Below are 22,486 nucleotides of genomic sequence, written 5' to 3'. Positions count from 1 at the left end.
CATAGGGGCTAAGGTTCTTTAGCTCATGTCGTGAATTTTTAATTACATGGTGGAATTCACAGTAAGGATTTATCATGAACACTACCAGAAGTGGGTTCTAAGTGTGGTAGTTGATAATAGACTGTCTCTGTAAGTGGGCTTTCCTTGAGTGGGAGTCTGTGGCCACAGCCCTGGGACATCATTACCCTTGTATGTATATGGAAAACCACCTCCATTGTCAATACAGATATTAAATTATGAAGCTGTAGAGACAAAGGTCACAAAGAGGTAAGAACTTTTCCCTCGCTGTTGCTAGGTATAGATGGCAAAGAGAGAGAGAAAGAGTGGGAGCACCTCTGTCTCTTTGTTGACTGCCTACCTTTTGTACTTTAGTATCATATCCATCCATGTGTTCATAGTCCAGTCTGTAACATGACCATATACCCATCTTCTTCCAGGGTAAGAAAAAGAAGAGGAAGAGAGAGAAACTCCAGGAATCAACATCAGGTAGGCTCCATGTAACTTTCCAGTCAATTCTCCTGCTTATGACAAACACCTTTTAAGGTAGTCTGCATCTTCTAGACACTGCTTTATTCTGCAGCTGTAACCTGTGTTTTTTTTTAAACTCTGCTTTCCTTCCTGAAATTCTTTAAAAATGTTTTAAAGACCTTTCTTTTAAATGTGACTGTGTGAAGGTATGTCTATAAATGCTCCTTTCCCAAATCCTGGTTGTTAACTGGTGGCTTTTGCTTTCATTGTCTATATCCTCTTTAATACTTCTGCTATGTTTCTATTTGTACAACTCTTCACAATAACAATTTTTATTCTGATTTTATAATATACTACCTTATGTGTCCTAGAGAATCTTTTCTGTGGCTTGGGTATTCTGAAAATAGAAAACATGACGATAGGATTTATCTTTCCTGGACATTAATTCAAGGCATCAACCAGTGAGGTCCTATTTATTTCCCCTTTTTCTTTCATTAAATGTAAGGCCACTACTTGTACTGCACAAATAAAAATGGCTGGTATAAGAACCATAAAAAGTAAAGCAAACAAGTCCACATGATGTTGTAGCTACTACGTATTTGTACTACTACAAATGTACAAAAACCTCTTCAATAAAAATTTGTTAAAGACACAATTTTCTGCAGGTACAGGTCCAAGAATGACAGCTGCCTACATCTGAAACATGGTAAGAACGACTCTCTGGTCCTACTGCTGACACTAGTTATAAACAGAGGCCACTTGCTTGTGAACCTTCTTGCTCATGCTGATGCATCCAACACTGACCTTTTAAAGAGGAAACTCCAACAAAATCAAATTAGTGCTTTAGGAAAATCGGATGGTTTTTATACCGGCTATGTTTTTGCAATATAGTATGAGTATGCATTTCTCTCTTCTTTTCTTCCTCTTTTGCCCCTTTAATTTTTCTTGATTCCCTTTCCCCTAACTCTTCTCAGCCATTCCTTACTGACCAGTGGTAAATCAGCCTGCTGAAGAAACAAACGACAAAACTGGCAAGCAAGCAAAATGCCCTCTTAACTCTGCAAGCCCAGGGCTACACATAAGGTGCCCAGACCATTGCAGCCCAGGATTTGGAAGTTTTTGCTCCGTAGAGACTTCTCAGATGAGATGATACAGAGATACTTAAAAGTAATAGAGTTCTAGTGAGGAAGAGCAGCTTTATGTATTTTTTTCTATTATTTAAAAATGCAGCATGGGGACTTGATTGACTGTATTCTGCTATCAGGCACTTTTCTGACTTGGTAACCATTGCTAGATCCCTGTCAAGTATTTATAGGCAATGTGTAGTTGTTGTTTACTGTAGTGACCATATTTTTGACCAGATGGGTGGAAACCTCTCTTTATAAATCAACTTAGTTTTGCTCAGCTTTGAATTCACAGTGCATTGACATTGACATATTTCCCAGTGACAAAGGAGCTACCGTTGACTCTGCTCCCTCTCCAGCAGCCTACATCCAGGTCCCACCAGGTCTGTCCTTCGGGCCTGTGTTGATGGAGTCTTTCCTCTTCCACTCATCACGGCCACAACCCCTGCTCAGGGGTGCAAACTTTCTGTCTGGATTATTGGAATAGCCTTTGGATAATTTTCCCACCTCCAGGCTTCTTTCCTGCCAATTGATCCTCCATGTTGCCCCCAGAGGGATTTGCTAAAACACAAAGTGATTGTGCCACTTCCCCACGTACAAATAGTCAGTGCTTTTTGTTGTCTGGAAAATAAAGTGTAAACCACTTATTGTGTCTACCTGTACCCACTCCTGGGTTCTCCCTTCCCGTCTCTCTTGCTCACCTCTATCCTAGCCCTTTTGAGTCCTGTGCTCAGTCCAAACAAGATGACTAGTGGTTCCCTAATACACACCATAGCCAAGGCACATGCTGTCCCTGTGCTTGCAAAGCCCATTTCCACTGCGGAGGAAGGAAGGGATAGATCTGCAGTGTTTCTCAGGAGAGAGCAGTAGCCTACAGATTATTTAGTTCTTGACTAGAACCAGATGACCCTCACTTAATCTTTTACAGTTTCATTTTGGTGCTGAAATTTCAGTGGACTTTCCCGAAGAAGCCTGTCGACAATTTTGGTACCAGATAGGTAGGAATTTTCCATCAGATGTTTGCCTGAGCAATCTATTTGAGCTTTTCCCTCTTGACTTTTCCTCAACTGTGAAACAGGAATGACACGCACCACCCATGGTTGTTCGTGTATCATATATGCCTTCCTCCTTCCCCCCACCCCTCACTGAGACCTAACTTAGTTCTATTCTCTGTGAAGCTTTCTTGACCTTTATTCAGATTGCCCAGGTTCTTCAAAATGCCATTGCCACAATTTTATGACCTCAAAATTCTTCCAAACTGAGTGGCAGCCTTTTCTCTGACTGAACAGAGGATGCCCCCTTCACATAGATGGCCGAACAATACCTGAAAAACGGTATCACAGATGATGTCCGTGTTTAATTCAATATAATGGCTATTACTGGCAGACCTCTTTTCAGCTGGCCTCGTGGCTTGGTCATTAGGAGCATGGAGAAGACGATCACAGGCCCTGAAGCATAGTAGAAGTAACTCTAGTAGCAAGCACATACTCATGCTTTTGTACTTGATGTTTGCATTCTTTTTTGAAAGAATGTTGTCCTTTTAATTACTGAATACCTAGGTATGGACAGCAGCTGTTCCACACTCTGCTTCTAAATGAAAAACCCTCACAAGTGTAGTGTGCTGAGGACCGGCATTTGCTGATTTGCTCCATCTTGTTTGCCCCAAAATCTTTAACACTATTTCTGTTGAAGACCATACAAAAATCTGTTTCTATACTTCAGAGTTTGCTGTTTGGTTTGTGTCCTTAATGATCAACATGATATAATATTCTAGACTAGAAGATTAGGCAGAGAATGTTTTTGTCCTAGAATGTATCCCAAACATCTTTTTTTAATGTCAGAGCTGTCACTGTGCTTTCTTGACACTTAACGTATTTTTTCTAAAAGTTAAGGTGGTCCAGGACACCTGGGTGTGGCTCAGTGGTTGAGCCTTTGGCTCAGGTGGTGATCCCGGGGTCCTGTGATCAAGTCCTGCATCAGGCTCCCCACAGGGAGCCCTGCTTTTCCCTCTGCTTGTGTCTCTGCCTCTCTCTGTGTCTCTCAGGAATAGATAAATAAAATCTTAAAAAAAAAAAAAAAAAAAGTTAAGATGTTCCTTCTGCCCTATCCCAGAAAAACAAAGTGCCTTCTCCTGCACCCACCCCAGCCCCTTCTCAACAGCTGCTCCAGTTGATTGATTGGTTTCCTTCACTTTATCAGAGTCCGTGGCTTTTCTACTGCTATCATTGCTGGGCTGGTCCTGCAGCCTTTGAAGTCATTGGCCTCCTTTCAGAGAGCTGCACTGGCGGTCATTTGATAAGAACGGCAGAGAGGAGCTCCGATTCACATTCATAAAAATTTCAGTGATTTAGGAATGATACTATTCCTGCCAGTTTCCTCTCCCCTTTGTTTTGGGATTTCAGAAACTTCTGTTCATACAGTAGTTGACTTTAGTCATTGTTTAGCACTTACTGAGCACCTAACAGATGCCAGATAGCAGTATAAGACCTGGAAATACAGTGTTGAATGAGGCAAAAAAAGTCCCTGCTCTTGTAGTGCTTATGTGGCTGAGGGCAGTTATTACATAAACAGGAACATACGAATGCTATAATAAAAATAAAACAGGGCCCGACTTTGGGGTCTGCTTTAGATGGGATGGTCAGGAAAGGCTCTTCTGAGAAGGTGAACTGGTCATTGGTAATGACCAGTTATCCCTGAAAAATGGAGGGTATTCTGTGTCTGGTTCTGGAACATAGCAGTGGCAGAGAAATGAAAGACATGGGGAACCAAGCATCACGCTGTGGAAAGCGCTTAGGCTGGGAATGAGGCCACCCAGATTCTCAGGCCCCCTTCCCCAACCGTGAATGGCCTGGGGTAGGTCCTTTAAAGCTGCAGACCTCCGGTTCCTCAGTTCCTCACTGCAGTGAAAGCGCTGGGTCCTAAGGCCTCTGAGATACCCATCTGTGGCCCTACTTCCCGGCCGCTTTGCTCTTCCGTGGTCTGCACTGCCTCCCAGTGTTGTCAGAGAGACTCAGGTCTCTTTTATATTTACTGATGTGTAGTCCTCATTCTGTGAGTGGTTCTGTAGAACTATTAAAGCACCTGTATGGTCTTGAAAATGACATAAAGACAGTATGGCTATTTTTCGGCTCTTAAATAGGTCATCTCCTGCCTCCTACTCTTCCACCAGGGCAGATGCCTCAGAAGCATTGCCTGTAGTTTGGGGATTTGATACTCCACTCATGTGTCAGCATATGGCTCCTTGTTTGACAGACTACAGCCACACAAGTGCTGGCTTCACCTGAGAAGCCAACAACAGATAAGATGTTTGATTAGAGCTGATCCTGCCAACAATGGGGAGTGAAATCTCCCTTGACTGGTTTCAGTTCCGCAGGGAAGTTGCTGAGTATTAGCTAAATCCCTCTCCATCTCCCAGTCAGTGAGGTAGAGCTAATGGAACCAAATGCCCAGGAGGGGAAGAGACCGTGACTCCAACAAGAAGAGAGTTTTTGAGAGTTTCTCTTATGTACACAATGAAACTTAGCACTGTCTTGGTGTCCTAAAAGAAAAGTCCTGTTCAGTTAGATCTTTGAGCTCAGATGGCCATGCATGTAGCACAAAGGCTAGGGAACTCTCATTCCTCTGAACTAGTCACAGTAAGGAATATACCCCCACTTAAAAAGGAAAGGCTCTCCTCAGTGAACAAAAAAAGCTCTCTCAAAACTTGTATTTCTGATTCTTAAGAGATGTATGTTTCATCTAATGCTTTCATATTTTGGTGGGAAATACCATTACAGGTGCCTCATGCAGCCCAACATAGAAACTAGCCTGTTAAGAGTTCCTCATACACCCAGCTGTGTTCCCATCTCTCCCTATGTTTCTGCTTCAGCGCTTTATAAATGTATCCACTCTGGTGGAATCAGGTTGAAACAAATGAGCATTAACCTAGTCTCAACTTTTAGGATAATCAGAAATGGGCTCCATAAAAGACATTCTTTCAGGTTAGACATGATTCCCAAGCTGTGCAGTCTTGCAAGAAAGCCAAATTCATCCTTAGCTTTTGGATTATATAACATCAAAGAGCTAGTTTAAAAGAAAAAACGAGCTATCTAAAAAAAAAACCAAAACAAAAAACAAAAAAAACCTTTGGTTAAATAGATACACACTGGCACCCACATACAAGCATACTCGCAAAAACATAGGTTTTAGGTTTCTGACTTTGGTGTGATCTCTGCCTTGTATACTTGCTAAACTGAGAAATTAAAATGTATTTTTTACTTCAGCCTTTATTTCCCTGAGGCCAAGAGGTGTGTGAAGTATAGAACACAATAGTTCAATACGCCGTGCTTGGATTCACATCTTCTGAAAAACTGTCTTTAGCTTCCCATTTCAGGGTGATGTTGGGGAGCCTGATGAGCTAGTAATTAAGGCCTGGGGCCCTGGGGCCCCTGGAGCATATGCAGCATCACTGCAGAACTTTAGAATGGGGCTGGAGCCACTTCAGGACTGGCCGTGGCCCTGAAGCCTGGAGAAGGTCATCTGGAGCCCGTGCCCCAGTGGAGTCAGGGGGCGGTCTGTGTTCACTGGCCTCAGTGAAAAAAACCATTTCATACAGTTTCTGATGCTCAGCCTGGTGAGTTTGCTGCTTCTGCCTCATCTTTGCTCCGAATCCTGTGCCACGAGAGCAGATGTAGTCATTAGGTATCAGTAAGCCTCTGGGTACTTGTTTCTGGTTGCCATGTCTGTTGGAAAGCAAAGACAAGCTCTTACAAAATAATAAAGTCAGAAACAAGGGCATCTTAGCCTTGTCCAAAGTCTCAAAAATTAAGACTTTGAAAATGGGAAAGTGAAAAGATGGCATCCTGCTTTCCATTTTTCATCTTTTGGTCAAACCCTTAGAACTGTTACTAGGCAAGCAGGAGTGTGTGGGGGCTAGGGGCTGAGGTCTGGAGGTCTGGGAATTAGCAAGACCCCTAGGACACAGCAGCAGTGGCAGGGCAGGACTCTGCTGCCTCCATTGGGCCCCAGGCGGCACCCTGCTCCCCGGTAATGGGCCCAGCCCAGTGTGGCGGGGGGGTTGGGGGGGGCTCCTGCCTGGCATTTTGCCATGTGGCTGCTGGTGTGCCATTTAGTGTGGCACTTGTCTTTTCAGGGTCAGCAGGTTGCTCTCCTGGCAAATGGAGATTGTGGTGGCCCGGAAAGGCTCCTGCATGGCATCTTCTCTGAGGCGGTGGCATTCTCTGGATTTCGTTCTTCGTAGGCTTGTCCACAAATTCCTGCTAAACTTGTCCAGATTCTTAGAAACCTTGTAGAGGATTTGCAAGGCAAGGACACTTGATTACTTCTCTTACTAGGAACTCCAGAGTAAGAACATTCAGGAAGGAAAATCCAGATGTCTGGCAGAAAGGGCAGGCTTGGGCACATTGTCCTAAAGAGAGTTGGCTGCACGGGACACTGTGTGGCTAGACTAATTGGTGTGTGGAATGCAGGTTTTCAAATTTTGACCATTCTCCAGGGCACTTTATGCTGACTCATATGATGGGATCCTTTGATGTCAAGAAAGAGACGGCCTATGTTGGAATTAAGGAGAATGGGGAAGTCCATCTTAAGGCTGCAGGAGCATCTTGTGGGAGCCAAAGACAACAGTACACATGACCCAAGGAGAGGACTGGAAGATGGCCTTTTCCTGCTCTTACCTCTGTCCCTGAAAAATTGCCTCCTTCTCCCTTCTGTTGATGACTTTCTCAGTTCTTTGGTCCCCATATCCAGAACTCCTAAGCTTACACATTGTTAGTGTCAGTCTCCTAAAGAAAGGATTCAAATTCCAGGGAAGGGACCTCGGTCAGCCCAGCAGGAGTCGGACTTCTCAGTCTGTAATCAGCTGTGGCCACAGGGGACGGTCACACCGTACAATATTGCCGTTGACGCACTGTGCTCTCGTTGTGGGTATGTTGGGAGTCTGGACAATCAAGAGAGGAGCGAGGCAGCAACCCGACAAGGTGTCCGCTACAGCTCACCAGTAAGCAGCTGGCTGGGGTCTGCTAGGTCGGCAGACAGGTTGATCGGATCCAGCCGGCCGTGCCCCAGAGAGGACACAGGTGAAAGCTTTTAAAATCTCTCCTGTGCTTCAGTGTCCTTTCTGTCCATCCCTTTCTGCTCTTTAATGGTCAAAAGAGCTAGAATTGTGTTGAAGTTGCCTTGGGAAACCAAAACAGGGAACTGGACCCTTGGCTACCAGGGTTGATCATGTGCCATTAACAAATAATAGGAGAGGGAGAGGCTCATTTAAACCCTCTTGAGACATGTGATATTTAGTATTGTTCATGAAAGAACATGAAATTGAATTAAGATCAATGCACTTAAGAATAGTTTATAGAGTCAGAAAATTATTTTGGACAAATTTGGTTTAAAAAGAATGTTTTTCTCACTGAGCCATCTGGAACTGTTGAGGAAATGAGCCCTTTTGGAGAATGGTTTCCCAGAGAACTCTAGGTTTACTTCTGTAAGTATCAAAACCTGTAATTTATTTAAGTCTTGAGTGCAACCTCTATCTCTTTTAACAGAGTGCATGGAAATTAAACATATCTTAATACTTGATGCTGTTATTCTACAATGCATATAGTATGTGCTAACAAGGAATTGGTGCTGTTTACCATGATGCTAAATGACCACAAATAATGCGGGATTTTAAGAAATCTGCTCTTTATAATTTCTGCGTCTTCCTTTTTTTGTCTGGGACTCTGCCCTCCCCTAATGTGTTCCTCTGCTCTGTTGTGTGGATTCAGGAACCAGGAAAAGAAACTTATTTGAAGAATTTATAAGTTAAATGTAAATGCTCTTGAGTTGGTATATGGGGGGTACTCTTACAAGGCAGGGTGACAGGTGTTGGTTTTGTGCGCGGATTTGTTGATAGCATGGTGATAGCTTGAGGCTTTTTTTCCTCTCAGCTGTATTCTTTAGAGCCAAGGCTGCCAGTTAACTGAGATCCAGATGATTTAGGTGGTCCTGTTTATTTTTATTTTTTTTAAAGATTTATTTATTTATTCATTCAGAGAGAGCAAGAGAGAGGCAGAGACACAGGCAGAGGGAGAAGCAGGCTCCATGCAGGGAGCCCGATGTGGGACTCGATCCCGGGTCTCCAGGATCACTCCCCAGGCCGCAGGCGGTGCTAAACCGCTGCGCCACCAGGGCTGCCCGGTGGTCCTGTTTAAAACCGTCCGTGAGCTTTGTTCTTTTTGCCAGAATGAGAGAAAAGCTAGAGCATTTCAGAAAGACAATACTGCTCGCCTTTTTGCCTGAATTTTAATTCATACTAACCTGAAATTTTCTACAACTTTAGGTGTGTTCTTTGAGAATATAACAAATCTTTTTTGCTGCTATTTTGGGATTACTTTTCTCGGTTTCTGGAGATACTCTGGCTCATAAGAGACATATTTCATAAGAAAGATTTTGCAGAATTAATGGCATGAAACTTGCTTACTACCCTAAACATGTTGAGGGTGGAATAGCAGAAATGGAATGGACATTTCTGGATCACATACTGTGTCCTGGGTGCTCCAGTAGACACCTCTGCTTGGGGTGCCTCATGCTGCTCTTGGGGCAGCCCTGGGCAGAGTAAACCTCTGGCCTGTATGGGGGATGAGAAAACACCAGTAACTTGTCCAGGACCACATGGCTGCTGTGCAGCAGGGTCAGGTTCAAACCTGGCTCCGTCTCTTAACTCCCAGTCTCCACCTGCTGCAGTAACGAAACTTTATTTTGCCCTTCAGATGCCAGATACTCCCCAAGCTCACCACACACGTGATCTCCTTTTCCCCCCCTCAACACACTTTATGAAGGGTGGGAACTAATTATTCCTATTTTACAGATAAGGAAACTGGGGTTGGGTAGATCCAGGTAACTTGCCCAAGATAACCCTGGTGGTATGCTGGAGTCAGTGTCAAACCGAGCGTAGGACTGTCCTCGGAGCCCTGCTGTGACCCCACGGTGTACTGTTGCCCGCCTCTGCCACATAGACACATGCACACACGCACAGGTGTTTAACAGGGAAAATGTTTTGAAAAGGATGCGCCGATCCTGTTACTTCATTTTTAGAAGGCGAAGTTAGCATCTTTGGTGTAAGAAAATGTACAGAAATGTGAATTGGATAAAGAATTTGGAGATGGGTGGATGAGGTGGGTCTACATAGTTATTGTTTTCCTGAAGTACTTCAATTTATAGAACTAAAATGATGTTTTGAGGCGCTAAACCTCCGAGCCACCTGGGCTGCCCGAGAATATATGTTTAGGACTCAAACTCGCATCCTGCCACCTACAGGTTGAGTGACCTTAGGCCAGTTGTTTATCCCCACACAGCCCCCATTCCTTATTTGTAAACAGAAATTTGGGGAGCTGTTGTGATGATGAGACCTTGCACACGCAGAGTACGTGTCCCAGTGCCTGGTGCATCAGTGCCCAGCGGACGCTTTTTCTTCCTTCTCCTTCACCAGCTGGCAGACAGGGCCACCTCAAAGTCACGAGGGAAGTCATGAGGCTGAGACCCACCTGGAACCAGGAGGCTTGTACTCTGGAGGGGCCCCCTGGGACCAATCATTCAACAACCTTGTGCCTCAGTGTCCTGTACAGTGCCATGGCCAGACTAGCTCTATCCTGCCGGCGTCCTGCTCTGGCAGTCTGTGCCTCTTCCCTACACACACACACACACACACACACACGTGTGCACGACATGGCGCAACAGGAGAGTTCACGCCCTCAAATAACAGGCTTCTGTCAGTTTGCCCCTAGGCCAGGCAGCAGGACTCAGGCAGTTGGCAGGAGGTGTGTGGTGTGCTGCTCTAAGGCAGTTTTTGCAATTAAAATCTGCCTCTGTTCACCTCTTGCAAAACTCAACTGTGATAATCTCTCCTCACATTTTACGTACTAACTAAAAACAGTTTAAAGCTCTTGTTCCTTACTAGTAACATTTGGGAGGGGGAGGCAGGATCTATAATTCCAGCTCATCTTTCTGGGTTCCTCAGCATTTCTAAACAAGGATATGATGCCATTTGATACACTACGGGGCAGGGGTCTTCCCCTGTTGTTCCTTCGGGCCAGCTCTGCTGCCCCCAGACGGGCCTGGACAGCTTTCCTCTCGTGTCCACCTCAGCCTCACTAAAGGGCTTGTTTCCTTGGCCCCTCCTGCCGGGGGACAGCTTGGGGCAGGGGGCTGGGCTGCACTCAAGGACGGGGCTAGTGAAGCACTCAGCTTTTTAGTAGTCACTTATGTTTAAGCTTACGGAGAAGGATTCTCCCTCCTGCCCTTCCTTCGCTGCTTTTGGTCAAGGCCTAGACATTCCTAATGCCTCAGAGTTAGTGCTGTTTATCTTCCAGAAATAGACCTGCTCATGAAATCTTCAGCTTCCCCTTTCCTACTTGGGCTTTTCATAGGTGACTCCGCCCATTTGAGTTCCAGGTTCCATTTGGTTGGTGGAATATTTTTGTGAAGATTGGAGTTTGGTCCAAGAGAACTTCAGGGGTTTCAGCTAGATGGTAGGGGGGTGGGTGGCAGGGTGGGTGTCTTCTGCTGCCTCAAACCCACTCTCCAACTAGCCCACGCAGTGACTCCTGGCAGAGGGAGCCCAAGCCTTAACATCTGTAAGATGGGCCTCGCTGGCTGCCTTTGAAGCGGGAGCAGTAATTGCCAGCTTTGATTGCACCGACTTCACTGGTGGGTTGGGCTGCGCTGGGGCTCGCCTGGCCTGGCCCAGCCACAGGCCCCCAGTGAAGCCTTAGATGTGGGAAGTCTCCAGTCTCCAGAGCCTCATGCCTGTGGTTTCTTGAAAAGAATCTTGATTTGACCTGTTTTATATCTATAAAGCAATTCTCTAAGGCCCCCATTTCTTCCATTTGGAGGTAAGACTTGGGTCTGCCCTGATGGTTCTGTAGTTTAAAGAAGCAACCACATTCAGTCTGTCTTATTTGATAGCAGGACAAATTCTTTACCAATTTATTTCAATACTAGTTATGCTATTAGGATTTGTAAGAGGACACTGAAATAATGAAATAACAGTGGGAAGATGTGAGGCTGTAGAAAGAAATGGTTTTGGGGATCCCTGGGTGGCGCAGCAGTTTGGCACCTGCCTTTGGCCCAGGGCGCGATCCTGGAGACCCGGGATCGAATCCCACGTCAGGCTCCCGGTGCATGGAGCTTGCTTCTCCCTCTGCCTGTGTCTCTGCCTCTCTTTCTCTCTGTGAATATCATACATACAATAAAAAAATAAAAAGAAATGGTTTTATTAGAAGACGTTGAGATTCTTTCACACATAGTATCCGTGTAGTAAATGGCCACTCTGGACAGCCTGGTTCGCTTTAGTAATTGTGTGACTGTGCTCAGCTCCAGAAAGGAAGAGGGGAAGGCCCTCTGGGTGGGGCAGGGAGGGGAAGGACAGGACGGCTTGGTGAACCAGACGTGCTGGGTGCTGCCTCAGGAGACGTTGGCCTGCTGGAGAGTGGGGGCCCGTGGTCCTCAGCTCCTGACTTTGGAGTCAGCCTGCAGCTGGGGCAAGCAGTCCATTCTGATCACAGGACTTGTCTCCAGCTGCTGGGAGCTCCTAGCCCAGGGGTGCAAGGCCATTCCTCATCCGGAAGAGCAGCTTGGACCCAACCTTTGAAAATCTGTGCTGCAAGAGTACATGTAAATAGGGATCTGTGAGGTGCCTTCCACTCTGGGCCAGACTTTGCTCCTTCTTAGCTCTTTGATTTTCCTGTGTGAAGGCTCTGTACCCTGCTGAAATTTCAACCACCAAAGTGCTGTAGCATGTGTTCCCCTGCTAAATAGGGAAAGGTTAGCTTTACCAAAGAATAGGAATTGAAATGGGCATTACAGACCTCCTCAGTTGACAGCATTCTGTGGCTGATTTGCTCCCATTTGTTTTTTTCGGTAGCTACCTGTATGCATAGATTCTTCACAGTTTCCATCAGTCCTCTTGAGGGACAGTGTTTATAGTAGTTGCATTAATGGTAAGAAGAGCTACCAGGTCGCTAGAGTGCTAACGGGCCTAATACTGCTCTGCACCCACCATGCGCTTTGCCAGCACCCAAGGGTTAATGCACTCCGCCTCCCTGTGCGCACATATACGCATCCATGGAACCAAAGCAAAATTTCAGTAAAGTAGACTTACTCTCTAACGTGGTCCGAAGATGTGGGGCTACCACAAGGCTATCATTTTAGCCATCACCAAATCAAAAAAGTGGACTATTAAGTGCAGAGATCTTAAGACACGTGCTGTATGCCACAGAGGCTAAAGGCCTATGACAAATGCACATTAACAACATTTCATTTGTTCCTTCTTGAGGTGGAAAACGAAACTCATTCCCAACGTGCAAAGCCAAGGCAGCGACCCCGGGACCTCTTCTGGAGATGGAAGCTTGTTGAAAACCCAGACTGTCTCCAGGGCTTGCCCAGTCGACCCCAACGGAGAATTGACACCACCTTCACCCTGAGGTCACCGCTAGAGACGCTGATCCATAAAGACAATCACTGCCAAACCCCCTTTCATCTACTGCAAGAGCCAAGTTCCAAAATAAAGCATAAAAGGTTTCCTAAATGAGAAGTACAAAGCACCTGAGAATGCTAGCAGGCCGAGCAGCTGTCCCCCTCCTCTGTGCGCGCACTTCCCAGAGCATCTTGCGTCCATACCTGTAACCTTTTGGCAAGGACAGTAACTTGGCTACTTTGCCTGCCAGGAGCAACTGGGCAGCCAGCACATCCATCAGCATCCCAGTGGGGGACTTTGTGGAAGAGTTCCCGCTTTGTTTCTGTCTTCATTTTTTTTTTCCCTCTTCCTTTCTCCTAAGGCTTTTATTTAACAGTGCAAAAGAATCAATCTTATTTGCTTTTTTTTTTAAACTTGAATTTTTTTAAATTTTCACTTTTTAGTTTAAACTCTCTTGTTGTATATTTTGCTAGCTATGAGCTTTTGAGTAAAATTCAAAGATCTGGAAAAGTTGAAATAAAAATGAAAAGAAGCCGCCCTTTTTTGAGCGGTATCTTGTTGGACAAGTGGCTTCTCTGTGAATTACTTGTAACAAATAGTGGCCTCTGTCTTTGTAAGGTGTTTGATAGAGCTAAATAAATGGAACAGCCAAACCCATCCTGTTGGTAGCAGTTGGCAGTCCTATTTCATTTTATTTTATTTTTTCTGATCTCCTTTGTTTAAATGGTAAACCTTAACCCATACTTTCAGCAGGCCGGTTTGCAGTGAATTTTCATTTCTTTCCTTTTTCACCCCCTTGTTGTAAAAAGCCCAGCACTTGAATTGTTATTACTTTAAATGTTCTGTATTTGTATCTGTTTTTATTAGCCGATTAGTGGGATTTTATGCCAGTTGTTAAAATGAGCATTGATGTACCCATTTTTTTTTTTAAATAACAAGGCACAGCCTTTGCCCCAAACTGCCATCTAACGTTTGTCATTCCAGTTTGAGTTAACGTGCTGAGCATTTTTTAAAAGAAGCTTTGTAATAAAACATTTAAAAACAATGTGTCCTTTCTTTAAAGAGTGAAGCTCTTGATAATCTGGAGCTAGTAGTGGTGAACTAAAATCCATGGGCCAGGCCCGAACTGGCTTGTCCACATCAGAGGGGGGCGCCTTCCCCTGTCTCCAAGACACAGTCCTCAAAGGGACTTGCACAACTTGGACACCACCTCCTCCTCTCCAGGTGTAGACATAAAAGGGGGCCAATGGGAAGAAGACTGTCACCAGGATTCAGATGGGAGTGATTCTCTTCTTCCCCCTCAGCACCCCAGACAGCCCTCACGGACTCCAGCCACCAGTAAGTGTACAGGTCATTTTTCATCATCAGAGCTCATCTGTTCTCACTCTCTGGGGTGCTTTGGGACCCCCCAAAGCAAGGTGTCCCTATGTTAAAAAAAGGCCTTAACTCCCACTTACCTCCCAAAAGTTTACATTTTCCCAATTTTTAGTTGTATTCCATAATTTTCTCTTAGGCTTTTATTAGGCTAGTATAGAAGTCAGTATCTGATTTAGCAAAAACTGTATATTAAGGTTGTGGGTTTGTTTTTTGTTTTTTTTTTTAAGATTTTATTCACTTGAGAGAGAGCGAGAGTGATCACAGAGGGAGGAGAAGCAAGCTCACTGCTGAGCAGGGAGCCCGATGTGGAGCTCGATCCCAGGACCCTGGGATCATGACCTGAGCTAAAGGAAGATGTTTAACTGACTGAGCCATCCAAGTGTCCCAAAAACTATACTTTAAGTTTAAAAAAATGAGTATTGAACTTGAACTAGTTTGAGAACTACTGATAGCACTGATCTAACTTCAATCTCTTGCTGAAATTGTAGTTGGTTTCCCTTTCCCAATCTCCAGTACAGCTGGGGAACAGCTGGATGCCATACTTGTAATAACCCTCCACCGACTGTACTTGAAGATTGCCATTAAATCACACCCCTCCAATTTCTCTTCTCCAGGCTAAGTGATCCCCACTCCTTGAACCTTTCATCATCAGCCCTTTAATCATTTTCATTACTATCCTCTGGAACCTCTCCAATTCCTCATCATTTACTCCTAAACTTGAACCAGGGAAAACTATTATGTTGAGGAGACCTACTTGTTAGGTTTCATATTCATTTGAAAATCATCTGACTTTTCTTAATGTACATGAACCAAATGGTCTAATGCTGCCATTCAAGCTTTTGCTGGGAATTAACTAGAAAGTCCAAACAAAATGGTGTAGGAGGTAATAGTTAAGGGTTACTTTTAGGGGGGTGGGGAGGACTTATGCCAACAGTGATTGGCTCCCCTGGATCTTAGAAGGAAACTGCGTAATGATAGTCTCTTCAAAACAAAACAAAACAAAATAATAGTCTGTTCTCCAAGTATGAGCAAGGATACGAAGCTGAGAATGGAAAGCTGCCAAAGCCCACTCAAGTCCTCTCTACTTCAGTAGTTCCTCTACATTTTTATGACATAAAACATGAGTAAACATCAGACAAGGGGTTGAACAATGTTGAAGACGGACTGTTTGGGACCTCTGAGCCAGTTATTCCTTCCACCAACTTGGTACCCCTCTAGTTTTAGAGAAAACTAAAGAGTTCCCTCTAGAATAATGTGTTTCTCCCAGATCCTTGGATGGCACACAGCTCAGTGCTCACTCCTGGCTGGCCCACCCTACCAAAACGCTGCTTGCTGCAGGCAGCAGTGTGGGCAGGGAGAGTCGCGAGTCCCTGAGCGGTACGGCCCAAGGACAGTCATCCTGGGGCATCTGCGGGCAGAGGAACGCGCCTCTGCTTCTGCCTCTGTTTGATCTGGAAGTGATTTGGCTCCGTTTGCTGCAAGCTCAGAGCTGAACTGTGTGCCAAGAGGAGGAGGATGGGTCAGCCTCTCTTGGAGCCCAGCCTTCCTCTGAGGCCACAGCTGGCATGCTGGTTCCTATGAAAGGGTGTTTTCCTCCTGGTTTTAGTTTGTGTGGTTGCTAAGGTTGCTGGCAACTACCTGTTGAGCTGTTCGAAGGGGCCTTTGAACTATTTCGTGACTACAGCTGTCCTAAATACAATAATTTTTTTCCTCCGGAGTTTGGTCTAAGGCTGAGACAACATGGAAACCTCTAATCAAGGGCCTGCGAGCAATAACAAGATGTCTGTGTGGCTTTCCTTTTAAAGAAGAAAAATCCTGAGGAGTAATGCATGGTTCTGACAGAAAAGAGAAACTTAAATGCTCCACATGACATAGTAGTTGTTCTACAAATTACATTTACTACTTCTGCCACAGGATATTATCTTTCATACATAAAAACCTGGGGAATGTCAAGAGCTGCCCTGTAAAACCTAATTTCTAAGTTTCTATAAAGAGTTAATATCCAAACTATATAAAGAACTCCAGCAACCCATAGAAAAAAGCCCCAAACACTGATTACAAAATAGGCAGAGGATCTGAATAGGCATTTTCTTTTTTCTTAAGATTTTATTTATTCATGAGAGACACAGAGAGAGGCAGAGGGAGAAGCAGGCTCCATGCAGGAAGCCGGACGTGGGACTCGATCCCGGGTCTCCAGGATCACGCCCTGGGCCGAAGACAGGCACTTAACTGCTGAGCCACCCAGGGATCCCTGAATAGGCATTTTCCAAAGGAGACTTAACAGATGGCCGACAGACTCATGAAAAGATGCATTATATCATAATCAGCAGGGAAATGCAAATCAAACCACAAGGAGATACCACCTCACACCTGTTAGAATGGTTAGTATCAAAAAGACAAATAACATGTTGGTAAGGATATGGAGCCCTTGTGCACTGTTCATGGGAATGGAAATTGGTGCAGCCACTGTGCAAAACAGTGTGGAAGTTCCTCAAAAAATTAAAAGAACCACTATACTGGATGCAACAATTCCATTTCTGAAGACAACACCAATTCAAAAAACTACATGCACCCCCGTATTCACTGCAGCACTATTTACAATAACCAAGGTATGAAAGCAACCGAAGTATCCATCGATGGAAAAGTACATAAAGAAAATATGGTACAACAGACACAATGGAATGCTACCATTCAACCATAAGAAAAAATGAAGTCCTGACATTTGCAACAACTTGGATAGAACCTGTGAGGGCATTACACTAACTGAAATAAACCACACAGAGCCAATCACTGCATGATCTCACTTCTAGGTGGCTCAGTGGTTGAGCATCTGCCTTCGGCTCAGGGCGTGATCCCGGGGTCCTGAGCTCACAGATACAGAGAACAGACTGGTCGTGGCCTGAGGATGGGGAAGAGGGTGGGATGGGATGGGATGGTGGCAAGAATGGGTGAGGAGGGTCAAAAGGTACAAACCTCCAGGTACACGGCCTGGAGAGGGGTGGCGCCTGGGTGGCTCAGTGGGTTAAGCATCTTGACTTCGGCTTAGGTCATGATCTCAAGGGTCCTGGGATGGAGCCCCGCGTCGGGCTCCTAGCTCAGCGGGGACTGCGCCTCTCCCTCTGCCCCTCCCCCTGCTTGTGCTCTAATAAATAAATCTTTCAAAAAATAAGTCCTGGGGATGCAACGTACAGCATGTGACTACAGTTAATAAATGCGTATTTGAAAGCTGCTAAGAGAATCTTAAAAATTCTCACAACACGAAAAAACCTGTAACTATGGCGATGGTGATGGGAACCAGGCTCATGCTGATCAGTTCACAATATATACAAATACCAAATCTTTATATCGTACACGCGAACCATCTGCTATATGTTAGTGATACGTACTGCCAAGAAATCCACCTAACTTCTAGGGATACCCACATACGCAAAAATCTGAACTGCTTTTTAGTGGAAACTAAATAGTCGGCTGCAGCTGAGCATCTTAATACTACTGGAAAGATGCGACTGTAAATGTACTACGGGACACAGTAAGGCGGTCGGCAGGGCGGGCCACCAGTCCGCGGGGCCGCTCCGGAAGGCGCTAAACTCGCGCGGCCCTTGGTGGGAAAACCCGCATGATCTCGCTGTGCAACGAGGAGCCGTTCGCACGAGGAACGAGGAAGGGCACGCCAGGACCTGCCATCTGAGATACACGTCGCTGGCATGAAGCAACCCAAGTTCAAACTCTCCGTGTTAGGTGATATAGAAGTAATAATTTTTAGTAAAACTTGAAGAACTCAAGTGAAAGCTGCTTGTTGGCTTGCTCCTGTTGAAGACACGATGCTAATGTGTCTCATCAGCGGGCCTGTGGGGGGCAGGAAGCTGGTAACAAAGAAATGATCCTGTGCCCACTGGCCTAACGTTGCTTCCGAGCACCTGCCAACGGGCTAGACCCGAGGAAAGAGGCTTTATGCTTTGTCGGGCTCTTGACCATCTGCACGTGTTCTCACGCACGAGCATCCTCTCCGCGAGTGGGCTGTCAAACACGGGGGGCTTGGGGGCCCCCGGGTGGCTCAGTGGTTGAGCACCTGCCTTTGAGTCAGGGCCTAGATCCCGGGGTCCTGGGGCCGAGTCCCACCTCAGGCTCCCCGCAGGGAGCCCGCTTCTCCCTCTGCCTGTGTCTCTGCCTCTCTCTGTCTCCCATAAATAAACAAAATCTTTAAAAAGAAACAAAAAGGGTGGGGGTTCCTCCTTTCTTTTGTTCTCATATGTGAACACACGCTGACGTCGGTGATAATTTATCTCAGTGTCTGGTTTCACTCACCTTAACCTTCTTCAAGTGGTTAACAGAGGAAGGGAGATGGAGGACGGGCTGAGGAGGCCCTCGGGGGCCCCTGAGGCAAAATGCAGAGACACACGAGGTCGGGCTGCCCGGGAAGCACGAGAGGGAAGCACGAGGCACGGTCTCGGTCAAGTCCTCCGGGGCCGCCCGCACCCAGGAAAGGACTCACAGACGCACCCCCCTGCGAACGGGCTTCTCGTTTGTCGCCAACATGGATAAGGGGTTGGTTTTGCATCTCCTGTGGCCGCAGGACGTGCGAGCATTGTTCCTTCCGCCCTCGGAAGCCGCTGGTAACCGGGACTAACCGACAACCTGTCTTAGACCGAAGATCGGGAACACGCGGAGTCCAGAGTCCAGGGTCCAGAACCGGGCCTGGGCGGGCCCCCTGCGGGCTGCGCCCCGCAGCTCCCGTCCCGGCAGAGGCAGGGCGGCGACCCCGCGCCCCGCAAGGGCGCCCCGCAAGGTCGTGGAGGGGAATCCACCCTTGCGGCCGCCTCCGGGCATGGGGGAGAGGCTCCCTCGCCGCCTCCCCCTCCGTGCTGCCGGCGGAGCCCGACTTCGGCTGGGCAGGTGAGCCGGGGGGACCCGGGTTCCGTCCCGCGCCGCCGTGGGCTCTTCTCCCACGGGGAGGAGGCGAGGCCCCAAAGCAAGGCGAGCGCCCGGGCCCGGCCCCGCAGGCTCCCCGGGCGGGCGGGCTCCCCTGGGCGGCACCAGGGAGGCAGCGCAGCTCCGGGCGGGGCCGAGGGGCCGAGGGGGCCGAGCGCTGGGCCGGCCGGCGGCTTCCCAGGCCCGGGCCTCTCCGCCCCCCGGACCAGCTCCCGCCCGTCTGCGCGAGCCCCGCGGCCCAGGAAGGCGCAGGAAGGCGCAGGAAGGCCCGCGGGGCCGTCCCCGGGCAGGAGGCCTCGGGCGCACCCGGTCTCCCTCCCCCCGCACCGGTGTCGGGCCGTGTCCCCTCGTCCCTAAGCCTCCCTCCCACCTCGGAGTGCGGTGGCTGTTCAGGGAGGGGTCGCAGGGCGCACTTCTTCTCTTCCTATTCCGGGTTTTCCTGACACCTGCCTGCCCCAGAAGGCCGACATCCTCCGCTGGAATGTGCCAGCAAACGCATCTAGAGGAAAGCGCTGAGGCCTCACGCTGAGCTACACCCGGGAAACAACCCCCCTCGGTTCACGGGGTGAGGGTCGGGAACTAAGCGCCTGAACCCCAGAGCCCGAGGGGCTTTCGTTTTGCTCGTGAATTGTGCTGTGATTTCTGCAATCAGATATGACATTTATGCAGCTTATTCCCTTAAAAACAAACAAACCTTTTGAGTGTTTTTAAAGCAAATTCGTCTTCAGTGTAAAAACCTGGAGGCGCACGCAAACTGCTGTCGCACACGGCGGTAGCACACCTGGCGGACCGAGGGCCGAGCCGCGGGCCCGGGCTCAGCTCCCGCCGCTCCCGCCGCCGCGCAGGGCACGGGCTGGGCCGCGGCGCGCGCTTGTCCGCTGGGGCCTTGGTCCTCGGCGGCCTGTGGCTCCCACGGGACAACGGCGGGCGCCTCTTCACCCAGGGGCCGCGACGGCTTCCCGGCTCCTGGAGGAGACCGGGGCCGGTTCTCCACGCTCAGCCCTCTCCCGGAGGCCCAGTGTTCAGGACTCGGGAAGCCCATAGGTCTTCGGGAACTTCCCCTTACAAACGGGCCAGAGAGGGGGGACGTGGGGTCACAACTAGCCCGTGCTGCTGGCGGGGTGCCCGGACATTCGCCATCCATCATCCCGTTTGGTCCTCAACAATCCCGAGCCCGCTGCACCATTTTGCCCATTCTGGCACATTCCCCAGGAGGCGAGGCCCTCCCCCCACCGCCTGGGCACAGGGCGGGGCAGGGCGGGGCAGGGTGCGGCCTGCGGAAGGCACCGTGGGCACTGACTGTCCCGCCGCAGAGCTGCTTGCTGATTTCAAATGAAACACTGAATAGGATTAGGATCCGTGATGGGCTTTTTCCGTCTTCCAGTGGGTGAAATTTGTTCTGCCGTGGACCGATTTTAAAAATACGATTTACCGGGGATCCCTGGGTGGCTCAGCGGTTGGCGCCTGCCTTCGGCCCAGGGCGTGATCCTGGAGACCGGGGATCGAGTCCCACGTCGGGCTCCCTGCATGGAGCCTGCTTCTCCCTCTGCCCGTGTCTCTGCCTCTCTGTCTCTCTCATGAATGAATAATTAAAAATCTTAAAAAAAAATACAATTTACCCAAACACGTGTGTTGAGAGTACAGCAATGCTTCCGTTGTTCAAAGCATCTCTGAGTTACTATTTTTGTAGCATCAATACCTATTTCCAAGAAAACAAGCCCCACAAAATTCCAGCTGCACCCTCCTACTTTTGGTAGACTTCATCGGTTCTGTAGGTTGAAATGTTACGGGGATTAAAATCGAGGTGAGACAAGACAAAAGCTTATTTCAAATGTGTGAGAAGGACGACTTGCAAACCAACAGAGAAGCGTAATCATGGGGCAGCCCCGGAGGCTCAATGGTTCGGGGCCGCCTTCAGCCCAGGGCGTGATCCCGGAGACCTGGGATAGAGTCCTGCATCGGGCCCCCCACAAGGAGCCTGCTTTTCCCTCTGCCTGTGTCTCTGCCTCTCTCTCTCTCATGAATAAATAAAATCTTAAAAAAAAAAAAAAAGGGTAATCCGCATACGTCATCTAAGCTGGTGCTTACCTACGAGCTCTATCTACTCCCCCCAACCTCCCCAAGGGTGGGTGGCTGGGCCTCCTCGGCCTTGTGAAAGCTGACCTGCTGAAGAGCCAGAGAGCTTACTGCACAGCAGCACCCACAGGGGAATCGTTTAGTACCGCCAGATGTTTACACAGAGGTTTCTGGGCTCCCAGAGCCACCTTCCCCCCATGCCGCACCACCCAACAGCCCCAGACTGGAAATACACCTCTGGATGAATGTCAACAGGCGTCAGCCAACAGTTTTCCCCAAAGAAACTAAGAGTGAATCTTACAGACATTAAAGGGCCACAGCTTCAACTTTACAAAGACCTCTTCGGGGCACCTGGGGGGCTCAGGGTGTGATCCCGGGGTCCTGGGATCGAGTCTCGCATTGGGCTCCCCGCAGGGAGCCTGCTTCTCCCTCTGTCTGTGTCGCGGCTCTTTCTGCCTCTCTCATGTATGAACAAATAACATCGTAAAAGGAAAAGACCTCTTCAATTAGCACGCACGGGCTCACAGGACTCCGCCCTAACCCCGACTGCGGGCCAGGGGGACGGCTAAGCTCGGAGCTCAGGGCCTTGCCTTGGGCCTGCCATTTCAGCAATTGTGTGGTTTTCTTTTTCATCTCAGATGTTCATTTCTATTCTAGAAATAAAACTATCACGGGGGGGGGGGGGTACAGGAGAGACGGGGAAACAAGCATCCTCTTGACCTAACACCTGGTAGCTACTTTCCGGATCCCATCAAAGGTCCCCGCTTGCTGTGGAGGAAGGACGGGGCGGAGCAGCAGCAGCAGCGGGGAGGCCAGGCCCTGCGGCCCTGCCCACCTGCCCTCTCCTGCCTTGCTCCTGCCCCAGGGCTGCCCGGCAGCAGCGCCCCCCGCCCCCGCCCCGGCTCCTGCTAAGGCCTAGTCCGTGAACACCGGTGCAGCCAGCATCGGGCCCACGCCAGGATCTGAGGACCTGAGGACCTGAGGACCTGGACCTGGGGCGACCCGCCCTCTCCGCCGGGTCGGGGGGGGGTGGGGGGGGACCGGCCGGGCCAGCGGGGAG

General features: G+C 48.3%; 1 protein-coding gene across 7 annotated transcripts in view; it reads left to right on the top strand.

Annotated features, from left to right (window-relative positions):
• The window catches only part of LEF1 (lymphoid enhancer binding factor 1), a 134,141-nt gene that overhangs the window by 103,837 nt on the left and 7,818 nt on the right, over positions 1–22,486 (top strand). For 3 of the 7 annotated variants that reach the window (XM_049105081.1, XM_049105083.1, XM_049105084.1), the window contains 3 exons: positions 438–486; positions 1,134–1,174; positions 12,904–14,089. In XM_049105081.1, the coding sequence (XP_048961038.1) occupies positions 438–486; positions 1,134–1,168 (84 nt within the window). In that variant the 3' untranslated portion in view covers positions 1,169–1,174; positions 12,904–14,089. Of the gene's footprint in view, positions 1–437; positions 487–1,133; positions 1,175–12,903; positions 14,090–22,486 lie in introns of those variants that run through there. The other 4 variants (XM_035709765.2, XM_035709766.2, XM_035709767.2 and 1 more) reach the window with 2 other exon arrangements.

This window comes from Canis lupus, chromosome 32, assembly GCF_003254725.2.
Source record: "Canis lupus dingo isolate Sandy chromosome 32, ASM325472v2, whole genome shotgun sequence".
Lineage (NCBI taxonomy): Eukaryota > Metazoa > Chordata > Mammalia > Carnivora > Canidae > Canis > Canis lupus.
This window is presented reverse-complemented; position numbering and strand designations above follow the sequence as displayed.